This window comes from Dermacentor silvarum, chromosome 9, assembly GCF_013339745.2.
Source record: "Dermacentor silvarum isolate Dsil-2018 chromosome 9, BIME_Dsil_1.4, whole genome shotgun sequence".
NCBI lineage: Eukaryota > Metazoa > Arthropoda > Arachnida > Ixodida > Ixodidae > Dermacentor > Dermacentor silvarum.
The window spans coordinates 54,915,129-54,941,123 of NC_051162.1; the positions used below are offsets into that span (position 1 = coordinate 54,915,129).

Genomic DNA, 25,995 nt, shown 5'->3' on the forward strand with positions numbered 1-25,995 from the left:
GCGACGGCGACGACGACGGTAGAAATCCGCTTGAAGTGTCCATACAATTGCTATCGCAATAAAAGTATCTCTAGCCTCCACAGTGTTGTACCTGATGTATGTGATGGAGTGTAGTAGGTTATATTGCCGCAGAGATCTCTCCACGTGACAATTCGCGAAGCACTCTCGCGAAGTAACTATCCAGGCGTCTCATCGCACCGCCGTTAGAAGAACACAGCAACGCCTCGCGCATGGCGAGACAGCGTATGTCTCTCGTGCACGCGCACGTGGCTGCGCGTGTGCTCAATCTACGGACGTGGCTGACTGTGGAACTGGATCCTTTTAACTCTCTGCTTGCCAATTCTGTGAATGTGCTTTAGGCTTAAGTTTCCGGGCACAAGTTCGCCCACAATAAAACAGTTTGTTTAGTGTGCTTCATTGAAGATTGCTACTTTTCTGGTGGAGGGGGGGGGTATGATTCGAAGACCCCAGTGTGCAAGAGAGCGCAGTCCTGACCCTCGGTCCTTGGAACCCGGAGAGCTGACTCCAGTACACCAGCGCACAAGCCACCGCCTCCGAGGAGACCCGCCCGAGTTCGAACCGCTTCCTGGTGCTACCGCGGTGCAACCAACAGTTACCAGCGATGGCACAACCATGACCAGCCCGGTGACATCGTCGCCGCTCATCGTGTACCCACCACGTACGCCTAAGTCCTTCCATGGCGATGCAAGATGTGGAAGATTGGTTAGAACACTTCGTGCGAGTCGCAGATTTCAATGAATGGGGAGAGACACGGAAGCTTCGCAACGTGTACTTCGCGTTAGACGAGTCAGCGAGCCGAGGAAGCCCGGTGCAGATGACGAACTGGGTCGTAATGGGCGGAAGCGTTCGGGTTCGAAGCTCCAGCGTGCAAGCGGCGGGGGAATTCCAGCAACCTCCACCAATTGCCAGAGGTACTGGGATTGATACGCTGCACCTCCACAAATTGAGAAGAGGTTTATTGGCGGTGTCCTTCAAGGACGCTACGAGCTCCATGAACGGCGAGGGAGCGTGGAGCACCGTCTCCAAAGACACCAGCGACCAAGAGCACGAGCAGAACAGGCCGAGCGTTGGCGATGCCGCTGGACAGAGACGCGTCTTCTTCTTCACAGTCACCTAACACAGACACATCTGCCCCACAACGCATCCACGTGCCCTGGACTCCTGGCCATGCCTCACTGCCGGGTAGCGCATTTACATTCGCGCGCCCGTCCAGCCGGTTGACTGCAGCGCACCCGCGCGGCACCAACGGGAACTACGCATCTAGGTGTTTTTCGGTCCTAGGGGTCGCGCGTACCTATCTCCGTCGAGCCCCCTAATCCCCGCTCGCCGCCATAGCCGCGGGAACGCCTCCGCTGGGCCAGGACCGGCAACTCGCCGCGAGCAGGAGGCACGCGCACTGCGGGAATCGATGTCTATCCTGCATTGTTGGAGGTAAAACGAAGCGACACAAGGTGGAACAACGCGTTTACGCGAACGAAGCTGTGCATGCGCGAACAGCGCGACGACGACCACGTTGACAAGAGGATCGTTTTCTAGTGCGGCCGTGGCGAGCCGACTGTTGGGTTTTAGCGCAGGTACTGAACGGGCATTAACTAGAGAAACACGAAATTTTGACGCGATTAGCGACAGTGTATACAACCGTACGGGCTTACGTTTGTACCATGTGGTCAATGTTGAAACTACGATGGCATTTTTGCGCCGGCGAAGTGTTAAAACGTGATTACATTTGGCCGATCATGAAGTCGGAGGGAAGTATGCACGCGATCATGGACCAATGGTAGAGCATCAAGCTCGGAGTCATACCTGAAAGAACTTTAACTATTATTTTCTGATTATGCAACAGTGCTAGAGCGTAATTTCTTGCCATTAGTCAACAGGCAAGAAGACAATACATTGCTGCTCTACTGTCGCGACTGTTTAGTCAATTAGTTTTAGCAGTGCCGTGTTACGGTAAGGTAAGTGCGGTAACGTACCGCGATAACCGAATACGTTTGAGCTGCGTGTGTGCTCGATGCGTATGGTAACTTGATAGTGATGATAGCGGCTCACATTCAGGCCTTGCAGAATGCAAGAACTATGTGCTGAGTTCGGAATATTAATTTTGCCAGATACTAGAAAGCTTTAGCTTGCCCATACACGTAATATTCTCTACGGAAGTGCCGTGTTACGGCAAATGTGGACGCCAGTCATGAAGCTGGTGGCGACATCTTGTGACGCTTTGTCCAACAACGCGTGAAACCTTCTTTTGTTACGTAGATGTGTTTGTCGAAGCATTATATAAAAATAGGACTGTTTGTTGTAAATTGCACCGCAGCCGACATTTTACACCAGCAGATAAGTAGAGTAAAGTAAAGTCTACGTCACTAGATGGCGCTATCAACCCGAAGTGTTTTTTTTTCTGCCACGCTTTATGTTCTGTGTCTTTGGTTGATTTTCGGTTATTTAAATTTTTGTCTCGTTCGGCCTGAGTATATTACTCGCATGTATGAAGGGTACGCCCACAAGTTCATTTCAGCTTAAGGTTATGCTTCCTGTTAGAGGGACTGTCATACTTGCTGCCACTTCGCCACGTCGCAGAAGGTGAATTAAATTTAACTCGTCCCTTGGTCCTACCATGGTGAAAAACGCACGCGAGACGCGGACATGCACGGCGTGGGTTCTGTGGCCGACGCTACTTGCTCGCTATGTTTAGGCTGGGTGCGGCGCGGCTCGCAAAACATGGTGCGCACGTTACCGTATGCGGTAACGTATGGTAAAACTAAAAGGGGAAAGAAATTGAGATCCAAGTTAAGTGACAAATTGTGTGCAGTGAGTTTTAAACACCGTTAACTCAATGCATCATTCTGACGGACCACGGCCACGCGCCCGCCAGGCCATTAGCGCGGTGCGCTCCGTGAGCCATGCAGAAGCTGGGGAGGCGGCTGCGCTAGGGCATAGGGACTCGCAGAGCTAGGGGCGTCCGCGGAAACGCGCCCCCAGCAAGTACCTAGATCTGTAGTTCCCTTTAGCGCCGCGCAGGGCGCGCTGCATTCGACCGGCTGCACGGGCGTCCGAATGTAAATGCGCTGCCGGGTAATGACTGCGCACACGTGGTCGCTCGAGAAAGCGCCCTCCGAGCTGCCCGGCATGATGAGTATCGGAGTCCAGATCAGGTGAGCTCCCCACTCACATACAGAGAAGTATTAAAATACTATACACGAGCTAGGCACGCCATGGGTTCCGCCGCCCCGCCGCTGTCGTTCTCGAGAGAGGAAGAGGTGGCACTCCGCCTATTCCACACACACACATTTCCCAACCTCCTCTTCCTACATAAATTTTACCCTGACCGCTACGCAGACTCTTGGCCAGGCTGTTGCAGCGCCCCGACGGCGTTCCATATCCCGGTGGAGTGCACCGCCAAATTATGCCCTCCTCCGCCAGTCATCCTGCACCCCTTCCGCACCAAAGAGCTGTGGGAGGATGCCCGTCCGCGACGGGCCTCCCGAGGTCCGCAGGGTCCTAGTTCCACGGGCCCGCTGCTAGTCGCTGAGATCGTTCTGGGGACCCCGGAATAGGGGTCCCTCCCACACTCTTACTACCTTTTCTTTTTTAATAAAATGCTTACTCTTTCTCTATCTTCTTCTTCACAGAACAAATGTCGTGTAACTTGTAATCGTCCATAGCTCTCTTAATATGAGACGCTTCACTTAAATTGTGACCTGAATGTTTTATTGCAGCTGTACCCTACGCGTCTACAAACTGTGCAAACCGTTTCAGGGACCCTTTAATGTAAAAAATGTAAAATTATGTCGCTCACTCGTAGCCGTAATCCCCGGGTATTTCCTTACGAAATCGGAAGCAAGCAATCGGAAGCAAGTCGGCCACCTCGTTCGGTCAATAGCACAACAGGGTGCGGCCGATTGTCAAAAGGGCAGTGGAAAAAGCTGCTGTGGGTACCAGGGCACGCCTGAGTTCGAGGCAATTAGATTGCTCATGCCTCCGCCCGAGAACTTTTACATCGGGACTCTGCCGATTCCTCCACAGCGCAACTTCTCGCTGACCAGGACGATCCCCATCCGCTCCTTTCATATTCTGAGATCCTGCAAAATCTACGTCTTAGTAGACGCGCTTTACCCGCGCCTGATCCCAAATTAGATAAGGCAACGCAGGTAGCATGGAGACGCTTACAAACATTGTTCTTTCCGAATACTTATGTGTTATCGAAAATTGATCCTATGATGTACAATCCGCAATGTAAATTCTGTTCACAGGCGGCCACGTTTTACCACATGGTCTGGGCGTGCCAACAGAATCTGAAAATATCAGCCAAGTATAATCCGACGATAGTCGAGTGGAAGGCGACCCTGTCCAGCTCTGACCCAGAACAGCAACAAGCCCTGGTCAACCGACCGCGGCCGGCGGCCAAAGCCAATGGCCTTCCGGACTAGGCGCTTCAACTAGAGCACTGCACGGGCCGATTTCTCAAGCCCGGGTCCGGCCCGGGTCCGTTTTTACGTTGGGCTGCCCGCCCGAGCCCAACCAAAAGATTTATGGCGAGACCTGGGCCCGGCCCAGGCGCGGAAATAATCTACATTACCCGCCCAGCCCGGCCCGCCACCCCTTTACCTTAGGCCCGAGGCCGGTCCGAGCCCGGCTCGAAACCGGCCCGAACCCAGCCCGAGACCGAAAAAGATCATCGAGTGGCACTAAAAAAATAATATAATGAAGGGAATGAAATGAATTTATTTTTAAGGCATAAATAGATGTCATATGCAATTATGAACACAATTTGAGCGGTCTGAACGTAAATATAAGTGCGCGAAGTGGTACGAATGACCCTGCCGAACAGTATCGCCAGCAGTTTCTAACGGCGGACCTTGATGTGGCCCAATCCACTTCTATCGCAGCGCCGCCACCGTATTTTTCCACGTCGGGCGCCTCACTGCAAAGCATGCGTTGCCCCAGCCGCTCGTCCCACTCAACCGTGTTCTAGTACACTAGCCGAAGCGCCGCCACGACTGGTCGTAGAGCGCATAGATGGAGTATATAGCTTCTGGATCGTCCATGGTGCAGCGCATGCGCTGCTGCCACGACCGGTCGTTAGCGCAGCGCATGGATGGCTAAACGGAGACACTCAAAAAATTTCTGCCGTCGGCGTCGCCGTCGCCGTAGCCGTCGCCGTAGCCGTCGCCGTCGCCGTCGCCGTCGCCGTGAGGTCTCGTCCACGTCCATTTGGAGAAGAAATCGTCGCCGCGCGCCGAACGCTGTATGTGCGAGTGAAAGGGCGCAGGGGCGCGTCTTTCACGGGGAGAGAAGAAGCTTCTCGTCGTCCATGGTGCAGCGCAATGCGCTGCTACTAGGAGGCCGGCTGAGAACATACGTGCAATCATGGATGGACGCAGTGCCATATTTCAGCCGCGTGACGAATTGTCTTATCTTACCAGTCATCGTTTTACCAATTCGCCTTTGAAGAATCAGCAAGTCGCGAGCGCGCTTGCACCGCGCTGAAAGAATTAATTACATTGATTTAGCTAAGGAATACAATGGCATCCTTTGGTTTGAGGTGACTTCAGTCTTTCTGAAATTCTACATTTTGTTCAAACAGCGCCAAATACGACCGAAGAAGAAAAGGGATGTACACAGGAGTAGCACTGCTAGCTTCCAACTTCGCCGGGGCAACAGGTTTTTGAGAGTCGAGACGCGCGAGGATAACTCGCTGCACGTTACATGCACACCACCAGAAAGTCCGAGCCCGGCCCGGGCCCGTGTCAAAATACCCGAGCCCGGCCCGGGCCCAGGTCAAGAAGCCCATGCCGTGCCCGAGCTCGGCCCGAGCCCGTGAAAAAACTGCCGGGCTCTCTTCCTGTCTCTTAACGATAGGCCTAACATTTTTGTTCCATCGCTCATTGTGTGGTCCTTAACTTGTTCTCGCGCTTCTTTGTTAACATCCAAGATACTGCCCCATATGTTAGCACCGGTAAAATGCAGTGATTGTACACTTTTCTTTGAAAACAGTGGTAAGCTCCCAGTCAGGATTTGGCCATGCCTCCCGTGTACACTCTAACGCATTTTATTCTTCTGTAAGTTTCTTCTCTTTATCAGGTACCTTGTGAGGTTCCTTGTTACTCTAGTGGTTGATTTCGATCGCAATTCTTTTTTCATTGTCAGGCTGTTTAACGTTATCTGTGTCTTCTGCATAGTAATGTTCAACCCCACTCTTACACTTTCTGGGTTTCGTCCGCAATCATTCGTTGTAATTCATCCCCATTGATGCTGAATAGGACAATGTCATCTGCAAACCAAACGTTGCTGAGATGTTGGTCGTTTATCCTCACTGCTAAGCCATCCCAGTCTAAGAGCTTGAACATTTATTCCAAGCATGCCGTGAATGGCATTGCAGAGATTGTTTCGGCTTGCCTCACCCCATAGGAGAATGTCATCTGCAAACCGAAAGTTACTGACATGTTCGCCGTTGATCCTCACTGCTAAGCCTTCCTTGCCTAAGAGCTTGAATACTTCTTCTAAGCATGCAGGGAATAGCATTGTTCAGATTGTGTTTCCTTGCCTATCCCCCTTCTTGATAGGTAACCCCCTTCTTGCATTGTTTCTTGCACTGTGATTTTGTAACCTTTTTGTTTTTATTAAGTTGAGCACCAAGTTTATGTTATCTGGGACACGTGGTATATTCCTTTAGCCAGACGTCTGGCTTGACCAAGGAATTTACGGTGTCCGTTGCAGGGGATGTACCCTGACCTCGAATTACCAGCACCGAATCGGTAGGCATCGAGAAACTTAGTGGCGCTGTTGTCACCGAACTTCACTGAAACGAACACCAGCGAGAGCTGTAAATTGAATCAATTTTTGATAACCCATAAGGATTCGGAAAGAACAATGTTTGTAAGCGTCTCCATGCTACCTGCGTTGCCTTATCTAATTTGGGATCAGGCGGGGGTAAAGCGCGTCTACTCAGACGTAGATGTTGCAGGATCTCAGAATATGAAAGGAGGGGATGGGGATCGTCCTGGTCAGTGAGAAGTTGTGCTGTGGAGGAATCGGCAGAGTCCCGGTGTAAAAGTTCTCGGGTGGACGGCATGAGCAAATCTAATTGCCTCGAACTCAGGCGTGCCCTGGTACCTACTAGCAATTGGAAATACGCGGCCCGGACATGTGATCGGAACGGGCCTGTTAGGATCCGTTAAATTTATTTTTAGGGCTCGGGCCGTGCTCGGCTCCCACTTTTAACCACGGGGTTTGGCGCGCGCGGGTAAATATTTACAAGCGCTGGGCCTGGACTGCGCACGGACTGAGAATCGCAGCCCGTGCAGTTTTCTAGAAAACGAATGAGTGAGCGAGCGCCCGTTCGATCACCCAGAAAACGAGCTGTCTACGCTAACGGGAGCAAAGCTAGGAGTAGAAAATGTGATCTGAGGTTGAAGCGAGACTTTCGGAAGCATGGTTAAAATGTCACGGATCGAGTGCAATTGTTCATGTGTTCCCTGCAGGATACTTGCTCCTTCAAGCTGATCTTTCAGTGGATGCTGGTACGTTGACGGTGTTACAATAACGTTTGTAAATGTTACTGTTGGCAGTGTTTCATATGCTTCATCTAAAATATTGCTTTCTGGGCTAAGGGTGCGCTTTTGCCAAATGTAGCAAACTCTTTATCTTGCAGTGTGTTAAGGTATAAATATACTGCAAAATTCAGTTGACATCAATTATGTTGCGAGAAAGTTGTTATAAGTCATGGCTTTTCAAAGCACTTAGCAGACCATCTGTCCGTTTTGCTATGGAGTATTTAGGTAGATGAGGCAATGCATGGCATATATTCTTTATGTTAAAGCTGATTATTACTTCGCGCCCATCGAAGAAATTCTGTAATTAGCATTGTACACGCTGTCCAACACCAAAAAACAGGGTGCTCAACTGATTTTTAGAACCCGAGAAGCAGAACTTACGGCTTTGCTACGCTTTCTAATATTACTTGTATTGATTGCGCTCCTTTGAAGTTTTTGCTCAATGACCACGTGACTATAAGCTTTGCAACCGCATGACTGTTGGTTTTTTTTAAATTTGGACACGATGCTCCTGAAAAAAAAAGTAGACGAGACAACAAATAGCTGTTGAAATGCATCTTGAGTCATGAAAATAGTGATTTATGTAGGACCCATCCCCTCCCCCTCTATGAATATGAATGTTCTTTCAAGTACTTATACAAGTTAGCATGTAACTTTTCTGAATGAATGTCGATGTTTGTTTTTGCCCGTTTTGCAGCCTTGCTGGCTGAAGCTTGTGCCACCAAGGGAAGATCAGCCTTACTTGATCCGAGGCTGATCCTTTCCATCTTTCGCGGCAAGAAACCTCCAATCAGCAACAACAGTTTTTTCCTGTGTGAAGATTTTCTCAGAAACCATAGAAAGGCTGTGTTATAGCGTCATGTATATTGTTGCACGCACGCGTGAGTGAGAAGAACGATGACCGGTGAACGTGCTTGCGGTCCTGGGTTGAAAAAGAAGAGGACGACGCTGAGTTTATCAACCAGCTGGCCACTGTTGCGCTCACCTTCGCGACCTACAATAAACGGCCCCCTTCATCCGTAAGGGTGATAAACGGTCTCCTTCGCGCGTAACGGAGTAGTGGAGGCGCTGGGTAGGCGTTCACAACAACAGAACCGTCACTGCTGCAGCTTCGTCGAAGCCGTCGACTTGCTGGCCTCCCGCCATCTGCCGTGACCGTCTTCGACATGCCTGAAGAAGGAGCCGCTCCATTACAGAAGAGTAGCTCGTCCATTACAAACGGGTGAGCAAATCCAACGGGTATCATTAAACCGCTCAGCTCACCTATGTGGTGTTCTCCGTGACCGACACCGCACTCGTGTGGTACGAGAACCACGAGGACACGCTTACGACGTGGGAACTTTTTGTCGAAGAGCTCAAGGCGTGTTTTGGGGATTCAGTCGCCAAAAAGAAGCTTGCTGAGCAGACATTGTCGCAACGGGCACAACTACCAGGTGAGACATGCACCACGTACATTGAAGAAGTTTTAAAGCTGTGCAAGGTGGTCTGTGCTCGCATGTCAGAAGAAGATAAAGTAGGACATTTGCTGAAAGGAGTGGCTGAGGACGTGTACAATTTTCTCATCGATAAAAAAAGTCTAAGTTCCGTGTCCGACGTCATTCGGCATTGAAGCACCTTTGAAACCCTGAAGATGCGTCGGATTACGCCAAAGTTTTGTGGGTTGGCAAACGTTACGACGGTTGCCAGTGTGGACACGAGTCCTTGCCTCGACCTTCCTTCGACCATCCGACAGATTTTCCGTGAGGAACTTTCCCACCGCGAAGAGATGTCGCGTCCAACAGCTAACCACCATGGCATGTACACGCCGCGTGAGGCTATGAGTGCGCCACATTCGGCCCCTTGGCAACGAATGGTTAGTGCAGCGGCCGTAGAGCACAGCGCAGCCCCACAGTCACGGATGACAACACGCTCTCTGACTCCGCGCTATGACCGACGCGCTCAGCACACGCCTTCTCGCCGTCCGATGTATCGTCATGACACACGCCATGAACCAGCCCACACACAAGGGAAAATGACAATGTTCGGTTCATTGAGGAACAACCAAGGTTTCGGCCTCCCCCGGTGTGTTACTCTTGCGGTCATATATATCTCGGTTTTGCAACCAGCGTATGACCACGTGGTATGGCCAGCCCTCAGAGTCTTCACGGCCCTCTGAACGGCCCCATGGTGTCTCGTGGCCAGCACACACATCGTCTGGCGACGAGTATTGGCTGCACAGCTCACGGAATCGCTCCCCCGGCATCTGACAGGAGCTTGACGCCCCCACCGCGTCCTCGTGCTTCCCGTTCTCCCTCACCGCTGCGTCGCACCACTTCCCCTTCGTCACCGGAAAACTAGCTAGCGCGGCCGATGGAGGTGAGGTCGCTGGAGATGTGCTACTGACCTCCTGTGTTGATGCTGAAAAACAAAGTGCGCGTTTTTGTGGATAATGTGCTTGTGATGGCTCTGGTGGACACAGGCGCAACAATTTCTGTTATTAGTGTCTTTTAAAGACGTGTTAGGGCGAAAGGTCATGTTCAGATGGGACGAAGCTTCAAAGTTCTGTGGAGTGAGTGGCGAGCCGTTGCGACCTATTGGTGTGTGTACTGCTGACGTGTTTTTGGGAGGCCATGTTATTACGACAGAGTTTGGGATTATTCCTCGGTCGACCCATGATGTTATTCTTGGCATGGACTTCTTGCGGGAAGTGTGGTGCCACTGTCGACTGCCGCACAGGGAAGGTATTCATAAGTGGTAGGATGCCGTCAGCCCTCCTGGAAAACCCTGTAGATCACAAAACAACACTGTGTGTTTGTGGCGATACGGTCGTACCTGCATCATCTACCGTTTGTGTTCCCGTTGTCGGTTGCGGCGCCAATTCTGAAAGCGTCGATGCTACCGTAGAACCGATGCACATGAACTGTCTTAAGAAGAATGTGTTGGTTCCACATTGTGTGGTGTCGATAAAAGGCGGACGCGCTGGCTTGTGGATCGTAAACTGTTCTGCGGAGCCCGTGATACTACCAGATGGCTTGAAATTAGCCTTCGTCCGGGAACACGCGTATTTATCGGGGGCTGAATTTAGAGAAGTACCGGAAAAACCTGATGGCCACAGATCGGAAACGGCCCTTTTGTCTATGATAAATAAATATGTTTTAATTCTTCTCAATGAACATTTTCCCTGTTTAGTTAGAGAACGGTTTATGGCCGTAACAACGATCAACAGCGCACTGAGCAATAGGGACCATTTTAGTAATGCAATCAAAAAGAAAATTCTACAACGCTATGCACTTGTCGCAGAAGCCTAGTTGCTAGGCGTTGCTCTACTGCGCTCGAGGTCGCGAGTTTTATCACGGCCACGGTGGCCTACTCTAGACGTGGGCGAAATGCCGAAAACGCTCGTTTACGATCCACTGGGTGCACTTTAAAAAACCTCACGTGCTCGAAGTTAATCCGGAGTTTCCCCACTACGGCATGCGTCATGATCAAACCGTACTTTTCGCAGGTCAAACCCCACAATTTAATTTTTATAACGGTATGCTGCAGCCATAGCAACGGTTTAGGCTTGTGCATTTCATTGGCAAGTGGAAGGCGCTATGCACAGGTAATAACCACTTTCAAGTTCACTCTTCACAGTCGCAATGTCGCCTTTGACGAAGGCTGTTATGTAATTATTACAAAGGTCATTATTAAAATGATGTCTGGTCTAAAATAATCCCCGTATAATTTAGCTATGTTGTTTTTAGAGAAAGCTTTAGGTGGTGTGCTGCTGTCTGAATATATGGACACAGAGAAATCAATTTTTTCACCAAACGCTGCACCCAATTCGATCAGATTGATATTATTTAAATCAGAGATACTCTAATGTACTGCAGCAGTCAGATTCTTTATTTGAGCAGTAAGTTTGTTATTCAAGATTCTTGATTGCTGCGTAATTTCCAGAAATAAACAAAAAATCATCCAGTTAAATATTCTCTAACTACGCAATAAAAATTATAATACTATATTGTTAACAGCGCGGAAAAAAGACATTATAATCAGACAACATTCATTTATTTTACACTGCATCTTGAAAGGTACCACTGGTTTGTGAGTTGGAATTTTGTAAGGTCCTCCTTACAAACGTCGCCATGCGCGGTCTCTGTGTCGCCATGCGCGTCTGTCCGATGTGGACGGCGTTAATCACGCTCTTTACGCCGACGACATCACGGTGTGGTGCTATGGCGGAAGTGAAGGCAGATTCGAGGAATCCCTACAGGCTGCTCTGAGCTGCACGGAGGATTTCTTGGCGGGCACGGAGCTCCAGCTCTCCCCGTCCAAGTCCGAACTTCTTTTGTATCGACTGACCAGGAGGGGACGCATCCCGAACGGTCACTTGCCTCTCGAAAAGGTCGACATCTCCATTCGCGCGGCAATCGGGCAGGTCATTCCCAAGGTGGAGGTCATGCGCGTACTCGGTATGTTTATCGAGGCAAATGGCTGTAACGGACAGACGATCGCTCGTATCGCCACCAAAACGGATAACAGGGTCTCCAACAGTCGCGGAGGGCTGGGGGAGGACGACCTCCTCAGATTGTACCACGCCTTCCTAATGAGCCACAAAACGTACGTGGCCGCCGCGCATCGCTGGCACGGATACGAGAGGGCAAAGCTCGAAGCGCTGATGCGCAAGAGCATCAAAAAGGTGCTCGGCATCCCCATGGCCTCCAGCACGGAGAAGCTCATGCAGCTGGGAGTCCAGAACACTCTCGACGAGGTTGTGGAAACACAGCAGACGGCCGAGGTCGCCAGGCTTTCTTCCTCGCCTGCGGGGAGGCGGATCTTGGAGGCGCTGGGCTGAAAATCCACTGCAGTCAGGGAGGGGAGGTGCGCGCTCGACGCGGAGACGCGGGAGGCCATCACGGTCTCGCCGTTCCTGCACAACGTGCATCCGCAACACATTGTAGGCAGACGAAGGGCCCGGGCGGCCGCACTTCTCAGATTCGTCGCTGGCGATCCGCGATCGGTAGCGTTCATCGACGCCGCCCAATACGGTTCATCCGACCGATTCGTGGCGGCCCTGGTAGATCACAGGGGCAACCTCCTTAACGCCGCGTCGGTGCGAGGCTAGTCTCCGGCACTGGCGGAGCAGGTCGCGGTGGCCCTCGCCCTCCGGGACGGAAGCAGGCCGCAGATCTACACTGATTCCCGGGCGGCGGTCAGGGCCTTCGCCACCGGTTCGGTCTCCAGGGAAGCGACCTCCCTGCTTTCCGGCAGGAGCGTCTCCCCCCACCTGATCACTTGGTTCCCGGCCCACATGGCGCCTCAGGTCTCCACCGTCGTACCCAACGCCAACAAGCTGGCCCACGCCCGCGCGCGCGAACTCACCCACCGCGCATGGGAAACGCCGCTCGAGGGCGCGGACACGGGGTTCCAGAAGAACTCGCTCCATACGTTTAACGAGATTTCAAAGCACTATCACCTCGGCAGGAGGGTCTATCCCCCGCCCCACGCCAAGCTCTCCAGGCCTCAGTCTTCCACCCTTCGCATGCTGCAGACCGGGTCCTATCCCAGTCTAGCCAGGGTCAGCAGGTACACGGACTAGTTCGAGCCCGATTGTCCGGATTGCGGCGATCCCTTCTGCACTTTAGCAAACATGCTTTGGCGGTGTCCCTCGTTATGGGACCACTATAATCTCACCACGGAAGAAGAGTGGGTGGAGGCGCTCAAGAGCTCCGACCTCACCGCTCAGCTACAGACAGTCCAGAGGGCCCGCGACACGGCGGTCTGGCACGGCCTGACCATCCCAACGTGGGAGCGGCTCGCGGTGGCTCCTCCGCCGTAGGGGGTTCTCGGAGTCGCTCCTCAGGACCTGGCGAACAGGAGACCACGTGAGCATGGATACCACGGCTACGCACGACAAATTACGGTTGGCTTAAGCCGCTTGCTCTGGCCGTGTGGTCCGACCCACGCAAACAAGAATCAAGACTCCACCAAGCTACAAGAAGCACTACGCAGCAAGGACCTGGCGGGACAGCTCTGGGCCGTCCAGCGAGCCCACGATGCGGCCAGGGAGCTAAAATTCCCGGTCCCAACGTGGGAGTAGACCGCTCCATGGGGCCTTGCGCCCTGTAGCCCGCAGGACCTTACCTAATGTTATCCCATCCCAAGCCGCTTCGCTGTTAAAAATCACATCATCTCACCCTACGGGCAACCATGGTGGGATACAAAGCATCGCGGGGGGTACGCATCGAGTTTCCGTTTCGTTTCACTTGGCAACACAAATCAATGAAAGTTAGAGTGAGAGACTGTATTGAGAAGAGATGAGACGTTTGTACGGGATTGTTGCGTCTTTATTTAGAAATCATACGTGATTGCTAGAGTCGGTGAGCGCGGTATCTTGAAGACGATGGCTTTGTGGTCGGTGAAGTGTAGCGTCAATGGGTCTTGCTACAGAGGGTCGAGTTTGAACCAAAGCCAGTCGCACACATTGCAGCTGTGCCTGAAGCTCCGATCGAGGAAGTCGCGCTTGAACCGCGCGTCAGCACCGTCGAAGCCCGGGCGTTGTAATGGCCTCGAACGTGTTGGTGCTCTGGCCGCCGACTGGCGTTGCCTCGTCGCTTCGGGATCGTGAGCTCCCGCTCGACGCTGCCGTTGCGCTTCGACTTTCCGATCCCGGAGTTCGGGGTCGGCTTGATAACGCTGAGGTTCCACTTCGGCGTGCCCAGCCCGTGTTGCTTCCGTAGAAGTTTCCTGCCGACGTTGACGTTTACGTTTGGCTTCACTGACCCGAAGTACGGGGTCCGCTTGCAGACGCTGACGTTTACGTTCGGCTTCCCGAGCCTTCCTCTGCTCAGCGGCGGTGGCGCTGCCGCTGCAACTAGCGCCGACGTTGACGTTGTTCATGGCGTTTCGCACATCGTTGCACATAGAGAGAATGACAGAAGCACAGTGAACGCGCCCTTTAAACTGCGCTGCCACACTTGCGCCGCCTACCGGCGTACCCTTGGAGAGAGAGAGAGAGAGAGGTAGAAAGTGAGAGAGAGAGTTATATGCAATGATTTGCTGCGCCGCACCTGTGGCGCAGATGGTGAGAGGGGAGGAGGAGAACGCACACCTGCGTAGGAGAGGAAAATGAGGGAGAATTGCGGATTCGCAGTATGGGGGCGGACGCCGCAGAACGGACTCTGCCCGAGCATAAGATGATCTCGCATCTGAAAAAAGAGAAGAAAAGCGGCGAGAAACTGGTTCGCTGGTGCCGCCTCTGTGGAGGGAACGTTAGAGAACGTCATACGCCAGCTGCACTGTCATTGGCTGCGGCTAAACGATGGTACGGTTGCCGGACGCGTCGGACTATACAAACCTGTCCAGTTTGTCGCACGCTGGGCGTCTTGTCCGGTGTTCCGGCATGACAAAACGACTCGTTTCCGGCTGCCGTTCCGGCGCGTTGGACGCCGACTCAGACCGTGTCTCCGGCTTAATGCGTTAGCTCAGATTTGCGGCACTTCGCTTCATCATGGCTTCTTCCTAATCACTGGGTGCTTGGATAACATCTCAACAAATGCCGTGCCCAAAAGAGTCGCCGAAGTACACATAACTTTTGTGCCTACCACGTAGCTGGTCACTACTGCAAGCTATCCCGAAAACAAAAAAAAATCGGTGGCAGTACCACTCCGTGAAGATCACAACAAAGCAGGGAATGCAGTACTCGTTCAGTTTGATGAACGGAGGCAGTTTTCCCTTGAGAAAAGATTCCTTACACATTCCGCGAACTCTAAATTCACCAAGGTCTTCTCCATCATTACCATCAGCCTATTCATGTACACTGCAGGACTAAGGCCTCTCTCTGCGAGAGAGTGAGATGATTCCAACTTGCGCCATATTTCCTAACTTCATCACCCCACCTAGTTTTCTGCCGTCTTCGACTGCGCTTCCATTCTCTTGGCCTCTAATCTGTAAGTCTAATGGTTCACCTGCTATCCATCCTACGGATTACATGGTCCTGCCTAATTACATTTCTTCCGCTTAATGTAAACTAGAATATCGGCTATCCCTGTTTGTTCTCTGATCCACATCGCTCTCTTCTTGTCGCTTAACCTTAGGCCTAACATTTTCCGTTCCATCGCTCTTTGTGCGCTCCTTAACTTGTTCTCGAGCTTCTTTGTTAACCTCCAAGTTTCTGCCCCATATGTTTGCACCGGTAAAATGCAATGATTTTAGACTTTTCTTTTCAATGACAGTGGTAAGCTCCCATGGAGGATTTCGCCTATGCCTGCTGTGTGCACTCCAATCCAATTTTATTCTTCTGTAAACAAAGATACGACTACCAGAGTACAAAGGGAAGGATAAAGTCGACCTTGACGCCCCCATAACGGAGGCAGAGATTCGATACAAACTCGGACGACTCAATCCGAAGTCCGCCCCAGGTCCCGAGGCTGTAACAAAATAAAGTACTCTGAAACTTAGACGACGAATCCTTCAACGCTCTCGCAAAGTACATAAACGAATGTTGGGAGAAGGGGAACATACCCCAGCAATGAAAAACGGCGTAGATCAAATTAATACCCAAACCTGGCAGAAAGCAACCCATAGAAAATTTGAGGCCAATCTCATTGACGTCCTGCGTCGGAAACTTAATGGAAAAAGTAGTGCTAACGCGTCTCGGCAAAAACATGGACGATAATGGGCTATACCCACACTCCCTGATCGGCTTTAGACCAAAAGTCTTGACGCAAGACGTTATGCTGCAATTAAATAACCAGATCATAGACGCTGAAACACACTACCTTGGATACAAAGGCCATCCTGGGTCTCGACTTACAGAAGGCGTTTGATAACGTCACCCACGAGGCCATATTGCGCAACTTGCAAAACTTCGACGTAGGCGAAAGAGCCATAATCACAGTCGGGGACGCGAAATCTGAGGAAATAGAACTAGGCAACAAGGGAACACGACAAGGCTCGGTGCTTTCCCCATTCCTATTTAACATGGCGATGCTCGGCCTGCCCGCAGAACAGGACCGTATCGAATTACTTCAGCACAGTCTCTATAAGGACGACATCACCCTATGGGTGACGAGCGCAAGCGATGGCCACATAGAAGAGATTTTACAGCAAGCAGTCAATATAGTAGAGAGATACGTGGAGAACAAGTGCCTAAAATGTTCTCCCCCAAATTCCGAGCTACTACCATACATACCTACAAGCAGAGGACGCAAGCGTAATCAAGAGCCACCCAGCATCAGAATCGTGGTAGGGGGTCACCCGATTCCCCAGTTAAAACACCTTTCAATACTGGGACTCCGAATATCTGAGAACGGACATAACGGAGAAGCAATAAGAATACTTAATAACATCACCCAGCAAACCATCAGGTTGATTCGAAGAATCGCCAACAAGAACTACGGTATGAAAGAACACAACCTAGTGCGCCTCATCCAAGCCTTCGTCGTCAGCCGCATAATGTCATCACCATCATCAGCCTATATTTTATGTCCACTGCAGGATGAAGGCCTCTCCCTGCGATCTCCAATCACCCCGGTCTTGCGCTAGCGTATTCCAACTTGCGCCTGCAAATTTCTTAACTTCATCATCCCATCTGGTTTTCGGCCGACCTCGACTGCGCTTCCCTTCTCTTGGTATCCATTCTGTAACCCTAATGGTCAACCGGTTATCCATCCTACGCATTACATGGCCAGCCCAGCTCCATTTCTTCCGTTTAATGTCAACTAGAACATCGGCTATCCCCGTTTGTTCTCTGATCCACACCGCTCTGCGGTCCTTAACTTGCTCTCGAGCTTCTTTGTTAACGTCCAAGTTTCTGCCCCATATGTTAGCTCCGGTAGAATGCAATGATTGTACACTTTTCTTTTCAACGACAGTGGTAAGCTCCCAGTCAGGATTTGGCAATGCCTGCCGTATGCACTCCAACCCAATTTTATTTTTCTGTAAATTTCTTTCTCGTGATCAGGGTCCCCTGTGAGTAATTGACCTAGATAAACGTACTCCTTTACAGACTCTAGAGGCTGACTGGTGATCCTGAATTCTTGTTCCCTTGCCAGGCTATTGAACACCATCTTTGTCTTCTGGATATTCATCTTCAACCCAATTCTTACACTTTCTCGATTAAGGTCCTTAATCATTTGCTGTAATTCGTCTGCATTGTTGCTGAATAGGACAATGTCATCTGCAAACCGAAGGTTGCTGAGATATTCGCCGTTGATCCTCATTCCTAAGCCTTCCCAGTCTAAGAGCTTGAATACTTCTTCTAAGCATGCAGTGAATAGCATTGCAGAGATTGTGTCTCCTTCCCTGACCCCTTTCTTGATAGGTAACTTACTACTTTTCTTGTGGACAACCAAGGTAGCTGTGAAATCCTTGTAGATGTTTGCTAAGATATTCACGTATGCCTCCTGTACTCCTTGATTACGCAATGCCTCAATGACTGCTGGTATCTCTACTGAATCAAATGCGTTTTCATAATCTATGAAGGCCATATAGAGAGGTTGATTGTACTCCGCAGGGTCACATAATGTATGTGACCCCATGCCTCAAGTTACACGTGGCGGAAAAACAAAAGATACAGTGCATCATCGAAAAGGCATATAAACAAGCCCTCGGCCTACCGATCACCCCGTCTAACGAGAAGTTCGAAGCGTTGGGAATGCACAACACGCTAGACGAGCTCATTGAGGCTCATACAATCGCACAATACGAAAGACTGGCGCAAAGCAACACGGGAAGACACATCCTGCACAAGCTCGGTATCACATACGCTGGACAAAGCGGGGATAAATGCGACATCCCAAGAGAAATCAGAGAGCGCATCATGATACCCCCATTACCCAGAAACATATATGCAGACGGTCGACACATAGCAATGGTCGCCTCAAATCAAGCGCGCTACTCGCTTGCCAGCGGCACCATTAAAACAAGAAAATCAGAAATCGCGGTAGAAGCGGCCATAGCGCTGGCGCTCGCCTTCACTACGGCCAGCGTCAAAATCAGTGATTCTAAAAGTGCGCTTCATAACTTCGCTAAGGGAAGGGTCTCCAAAGAGGCGCTAAGGAGCATAAGTAACTGTCGCGGGGAGGGTGACGTTCATGTCATATGGACGCCCGCCCACTCCTCCCTCCCGGGCAACGAAACCGCACACATCCAAGCTCTAGAGTTAGCGAGCCGAGCAGGAACAAGGTGGGGCCCGAGTGCGGAGAGAGACCTCACTTACAATGAAATCATCAAACACTACAGATTAGGAGGCAGCATTACCCTCCACCACACTCCTCAATAAATAAACAGCACGCGGCAGCATGGCGCCTACTTCAAACAAACATCTTACCAAACCCACTAGCTTATAATCATTGTTATCCAGAGCTCTACTCAGATAAATGCAAAGACTGCAATCAGCGGGCAGACCTCAGACACATAATCTGGGCTCGCCCCAACATAGTGGCGGGGCCAAACAACAAGTATACGAACGCGGAGCAGTGGGAGGCCGCGCTGCTCAGTTCAAACAGCGAGCACCAACTACACGTCATCAGGCAAGGCGAAGATGCCGCTAGGACCCTTGGGCTCCTGGCCGCCATCTAAGGGAGGGGAGATAAATTCCTGTTAGACTTGCCGTTTCCAATAAAAGTTTTCTCTCTCTCTCTCTGTAAATTTCTTTCTCGTGATCAGGGTCCCCTGTCAGTAATTGAGCTAAATAAACGTACCCTTTTATAGACTCTAGAGGCTGACTGGCGATCCTGAATTTTCGTTCCCTTGCCAGGCTATTGAACATTTTTTTGTCTTCTGCATATTAATTTTCAACCCCAATCTTACACTTTCTCGGTTAAGGTCTTCAATCATTTGCTGTAATTCGTCTCCGATAAGACTGAATCGACAATGTCATCTGCAAATCGGAGGTTGCTGAGATATCCGCTATTGATCCTCACTCCTGTTGATCCTTGCAGATATTTGCCAAAATATTCACGTATGCCTCCTGCACTCCTTGATTACGCACTGCCTCGATGACTGCTGGTATCTCTACTGAATGAAATGCTGTTTCATATTCTACGAAAGCCATATAGAGATGTAGATTGTATTCCGTAGATTTCTCGATTACTTCATTTATGACATGGATGGGATCCATCGTAGAATTTCCCCTCCTGAAGCCAGCCCATTCTCTTGGTTGGCTGAAGTCTAGTGTTGCCCTGATTCTAACGGAAATTATCTTGGTGTATATTTTATACAATGCCGAAAGCAAGCTAATGGGTCAATTATTCTTCAATTATTTAACGTCTCCCTCCTTATAGATGAGTATAATGTTGGCGTTCTTCCAGCTTTCTGGTACATTTGATGTCGTGAGGCATTGCGTATAAAGGGCCGTAAGCTTCCCAAGCAGAATATCTCCTCCATGTTTTATTAAATTCTAAAATTTTATTTGTATTACCCTCAAGGCCAGGGGGCATTGCGAGGGGAGTGGTTTGAACATGTTGAAAAGGTTACAAGAATGCAGTATGCTTCAATAAAAATTAGAAATAATCATTGCTGATATTATGGAATGTTAGCTAAGGTACAAGTAAAATGAACATAAAATCAGTTTAGGAAAACGAGACAGTAAGAGCATTTGGTGAGTACAAAAATAGCTGCTCCTTATACAATATTAGCTAGTGCTAGTTTAAAGGCATTGTTATCAGTATTAGTAACGATGTCTGCACGAAGGTGGTTCCATTCCCGAGGTGCTCGCCGAAGAAATGACTGAAAAATACTTTTGGTGTGGAACGATACAATCCCTACTTTGAGCTAATGGTAAATTCAATGAGAAACATACATTGGTGGTGTAATTAAATAATTTCGTAGCACAGGGTCATAGTAAAACTATGAAACGGAGCTAGACGAAATATATTTCGGCGAGAAGCTAATGGTGGTAAGTTGAGGTTACTTTTCATGGTGCTTATGCTTGTCGTTCTATTATAGATATAAATAACGAAATGAACTGAATTATTTTGAACAAGTTCAAGAGAAATAATTAGGTTACCTTGACATGAATCCCAAACAACCGATGCATATTATAATTGTGGGCGTATTAGTGTCGTATACAGCAGTAGTTTTAATGATGGCGGAGCGGAATGAAAATTTGGGCGCAAATAACCTAACGTTCGGTTTGCATTGGTAATTATGTAATTAGTATGAACAACCCAACACAGGTTAGTAGTAATATGAACTCCAAGGTACTTATAGTTGTAAACGACTGTTATTCCATCTTCTCCAGTAGCTTTTCCTCTGGTGATATGTTGCGAGGCCCTGCTAACTTCATCTCTAGTTATATATAGAAGGAGCCTCCGTATCCTGTTCATCACTACTTCGAATGAAAGTAGCTTGGTTGCTCTGGGAACTGTACAGGTCATTATAGAATTCTTCCGCTGTTTTTACGATGTCATCGAAATTGCTGATGATATTACCCTGGTTATCTTTCAGTGCATACATTTTGCCTTTTCACTGATTACATGCTACCTCCATATTTTACTGCTTCCTCAATCTTTTCCACGTTATAATTTCGGATATTCTTAACTGTCTTTTTATTGATCAGTTTCGACAGTTCAGCGAATTCTATATGATCTCTCGAGTTTGACACTTTCATGTTTTGCCTTTGTTAGTTGGAAATCTTTCCTACTGGGTTCCCTTGGTCCCTTACCTCCCACTTCAATTGCTGCTTCTGAGATCAGCCTAGTTGCGGTTTCATTCATTACCTCTATGTTGTTTTTACCTTGCTGGTCTAAAGTTGCATATTTGCTTGCGAGCACCAGCCTGAATTTCTCTGCTTCTTAGCGCGTCTAGGTTGGCCTATTTCTTCTTGACTATTTTCATTCTTTCTCTCTTCAAATTGAGAGAAATTCCAGACTTTACTAACCTATGGTCACTGCACTTTACCCTACCTAACACTTCTACATCCTGCACTATGCTGGGAAGGCAGAGAGCATAAAATCTGTTTCATTCCTTGTTTCTCTATTAGGGCTCGTCCAGGTCCACTTCCTGTTCTTGCGATTCATGAAGAAGGTATGCATTGTTCGGAGCCTATTCCTTTCCACGAATTCTACCAACATCCTTCGTCTCCTGTTCCTAGAACCGCTGCCGTAGTTGCTAATTGCTTGATCACCAGCCTGCTTTTTCCCCACTTTTGCATTGAAGCCTCCCATGACTACAGTATACTTTGTACCTTTCTTATCTAATTCAACATCTCCATAAATCTGTTCTATTCATCTTCGTGACTGGAGGTTGGGGCGTAGGCTTGTGCTACCTTCATTCTATACCTCCTATTCAGCTTTATTACGACGACTGCTACCCTCTCATTAATGCTGTGGAATTCATCAATGTTCTTGTTATGAGGCATGCTGCAGTGGAGAGCTCCTGAATAATTTTGACCCCCTCAGGTTCTTTAATGGGCCATTCAACGCAAGCACATGGGCATTTTATGCATTTTGCTTCCATCGAAATGCGGAAATTCAGTCTAAATCCGGAGATCCCGCGATCTCGTGCTCAGCAGCGCAACGCATTAGCTGACTGAGCCACTGCGGTGGCCTTAAGGTCTTGTCCACTAGTAGCGTTACATTCATTCAACACTTCCAAGGCATTGTGTCGCTGTTCGTTGGAGCGGATCAGACTTATAAAGGACAAGTTGTCGAACCACAAACGCTTGCGTTTGATGTCTCGAGTTTGCTCGGCGGCGTGGTTAGTAGCATCCGTCCGCCATTGCCGCTTGCGATTCTTCAAAACTAAATTACTTCAAAATTAAATCTGTCTGTCACGTAAGACAATGACTGGCTCAAACCCCCTTGAACTATGCCTCATAACTCTTGTAAACGCAGCCTCCCTATTACGACGTGTTAGCTATTTCACAAGCTGCTTGCTAGCGCCCCCTACCTTGTACACCGCGATCTGCGGCCGAGACGCGTCTATTGTGTTGTGGGAGTGTGTGGCAGTGCGAGTGCGCGTTCGATAGTGCGACGACGAAGCTGTGCGAGTGTGAGCGCGAGTTACCGTGTGCGTGTTCGAGGAACGCTATGTGCGAGTTCCTGTGCGATAAACGTGAGCCCCTGCGTTGCTTTCTGTGTGAGCACTCTTCCCTTTCCCTTTTCCCTTAATAAACCAAGTTTCATTCAATCAAACCACTGTGACCTGTGAGACGCGGCTGTCTTTAACATCTCAGAAGTGGGATTACTAGCCCCAACGGCGGTCTTCAACACCTCAGAAGCAGGATTACTAGGCCCAACGGCGGTCTTCAACACCTCAGAAGCAGCATTACTAGGCCCAACGGCGGTCTTCAACACCTCAGAAGCAGGATTACTAGGCCCAACGGCGGTCTTCAACACCTCAGAAGCAGGATTACTAGGCCCAACGGCTGTCTTCAACACCTCACAAGCAGGATTACTAGCCCCAACGGCGGTCTTCAACATCTCAGAAGCGGCATTACTAGCCCCAACGGCGGTCTTCAACATCTCAGAAGCGGCATTACTAGGCCCAACGGCTGTCATCAACACCTCAGAACCGGGATTACTAGGCCCAACGGCTGTCTTCAACATCTCACAAGCAGGATTACTAGGCCCAACGGCGGTCTTCAACACATCAGAAGCAGGATTACTAGGCCCAACGGCGGTCTTCAACACCTCAGAAGCAGGATTACTAGGCCCAACGACTGTCTTCAACACCTCAGAAGTGGAATTACTAGGCCTAACAAACTGAGCGGCATCATGAATGTAAGGGAAGTTCGGAGTGGAGACCCCCCAACCGACAGCGACAACGAGAGTGGTGTTACTGGTGAGACTGTGCGTGAGGCTGTTTCTTCCATGGGTACCGACCAAAGTGATGGTGTTACCGTACGGGAACTATTCAACGCCCTTGTGGAAAAGGACCGCGTCCTAACGACTTTGTTGGAACGCTTGACTCCGTCAGCGACGCCACAGCCCATGTCCGCGGGAACGCCTGGTGGAATCGCTGCGTTCCAAGTGATGCCCGACCTAAGCAACAACATAACAAGCTTTAACGGTTGCGAGGACGCACCCTCAGCGAAGGATTGGATTGAAAATCTCCGTACAACTGCGACGCTGCACAGCTGGCCTGAGTTTTTCATGCTTGAGACCGCAAAGTCCCGTTTGACCGGACCGGCGAGAGACTGGCTGCGTTCGAGAAGATCCGAAGTCAAAACTTGGAGCGATTTTGAAGAGCGTTTTCGGCGAACCTTCGTGAGCCAGACGCGTGCGGCGGAACGCTGGCGCAAAATGCACGAGCGAGTGCAACAGCGCAACGAAAGCTCGGTGGCCTATTTGCACGCCAAGGTGCGGTTGTGCAAGGAGGCGAACTTGGATTTTTGGGACACTCGTGAGCAGGTAATTACAGGACTACGTTCGAAACAACTCAGCACGATGTTACTCGGAAAAAGTCATGAGGACGACGACGATATTCTGCATGATATTCAGGAATTCGAGAGGATCGAGCGTGAAAGGCAAGCGTTTTTTGGTTCAGCGCGCGACCATAGAGCGGCGAGCAACGAAGCACGTGCTCCGTACGTGAGCGCGTTGTATGAAAGAAAATCCGTCGAGGAGGGAAGTGCCAAGGACAGGCGACCCCCTCTGACTAACAAAAAAGGAGAGCGAAAGTGCTACAACTGTAGCCAGTACGGACATATAGCGAGAGACTGTCCGCAACCAAAACGACCGATGAAATGTCTCCTCTGCAACGGAACAGACCACACGCAGCGTCACTGCAAGGAGGCACTGCCGCGCAACGAGGCGAACACAGTAACGGAGCCAGTATGTGAAATCAAGAGCGCAAGTGTTTTGCAGAAGGAAGTCACTTTGAATGGAAAGTTCACTGTTGTTGGACTCATTGACACGGGTAGTTCTGGCTGTTTCCTGCGTGCCTCCGGAGCAGCGCGATGCGGCATAGAAATCGTTCCTGAGACAACAGACCTGTATGGTTTTGGAAATAGCACTGTGCCTGCGGCAAAAAGCATTGGAAGGTGCAAGACTGATTTATGCATTGACGGTGTTTTGGCAAAGGACATACCCATTCTTGTAGTTCCAGATGAAGCCCAATCTGTCGATTTACTGGTCGGAAGAACATTCACAGAGTTGCCTTACATCGCGTATACAAGAATTGGAGGTTCTCTGCGGTTTTGGCATTGTAGTGACTGTCCGTTCGCTCAACTGGAGCCCTATGAAAGTTACCAAAGAATGGAGCCTGCGGACCAAGCTGCAGCCGTGATGTCGGAATCGGAAAGCGTGTCGGTTGAAAACAACGTGAGAAAAGCTGCATCGGAAGAAAAGGCCCCTGCGGATGACAAACAGGATGACGGAAACTCTGCTGCTGAGGAGAGAAGTGACGATGAGGAGCCAAAGCTTGGCCTGCTGTACCAGCCACTGGAGCTGTCAGGTTCTCGGCAGCGCAAGAAGGTTGAGCGGCTGGACGTGAGCTTCCGCACAGCGGCACGCGAGCGGCCCCCACCAGAGCAAGGAAAATGCACACCACTGGGTGACTGCCCCCGCATCGAGCACAACATCAAACGTGAGCGCTTGGAGAGTCTTAATGCCTTGCATCGACTGCTATTTGGCCGCCCAGGAGCGCCATCCGAGATCAAGAAGAATTTGCGCAAGTTCAGTGGGTTTCCCTTTGAGAAGGACTCTGCAGAGTATGTGAAGAGACAAAAGATGGTCGCAAAGCTCAAAAAGACTGCGCACAAACACTTGCTGGGTATGCTTGATTTGGAGAAGAGTGGCACGGTCGAGGAGTGCACGGATCGCATTCTCAACTTCCTGCTCAAGCCCTTTGATAACAAGAAGCCGCTGCCAGCTACCAAGAAGAGAAAGAGAAAGTCTATGACACATGCTTCCGCTGGCAAGGGCCAGACGAAGAAACAAAAGACGGTAAATCCCAAGGCAGAGAAGGGGAAGGCATCTCGAAAGCGGCCTGCAAAGAAGACCAGCACTCCTGCCAAGCGGAGGAAAGTAGCAAAGAAAGAGGAGTCCAACGAGGACGACGAGTCTGACGAGAAAGAAGTACGCGATGACGCGCACGTTTCGCAATTGAAGGCGTGGCCATCGACAAGTAAAACGTCTCATCTAGACGACGACGAGGAGTCAGACGAATCCGAGCACCAACTTGACCAGGACCAGTACGACGAGCCTTTGGCAGTTAGACGCCCACGCAGGCAACGAGTAGTACCTGCCAGACTACGCGACTGCATACCATAAGACAGCTAGCGTTCTTCGTGTGTGTGTGTGTGTGTGTTACTGCGATTACCTTAACGAGGACGTTAAGATTTCAGGACGGCCGAGATGTTAGCTATTTCACAAGCTGCTTGCTAGCGCCCCCTACCTTGTACACCGCGATCTGCGGCCGAGACGCGTCTATTGTGTTGTGGGAGTATGTGGCAGTGCGAGTGCGCGTTCGATAGTGCGACGACGAAGCTGTGCGAGTGTGAGCGCGA

At 50.1% G+C, this 25,995-nt stretch overlaps 1 protein-coding gene across 1 annotated transcript; it reads left to right on the top strand.

Moving 5' to 3' along the window:
• Positions 1–24,742: 24,742 nt before the first annotated feature.
• LOC119463604 (protein DEK) lies at positions 24,743–25,759 on the top strand. Its single transcript, XM_037724432.1, has one exon. The coding sequence runs from the start codon at positions 24,743–24,745 to the stop codon at positions 25,757–25,759; it is 1,017 nt and encodes a 338-aa protein (XP_037580360.1).
• Positions 25,760–25,995: the final 236 nt, after the last annotated feature.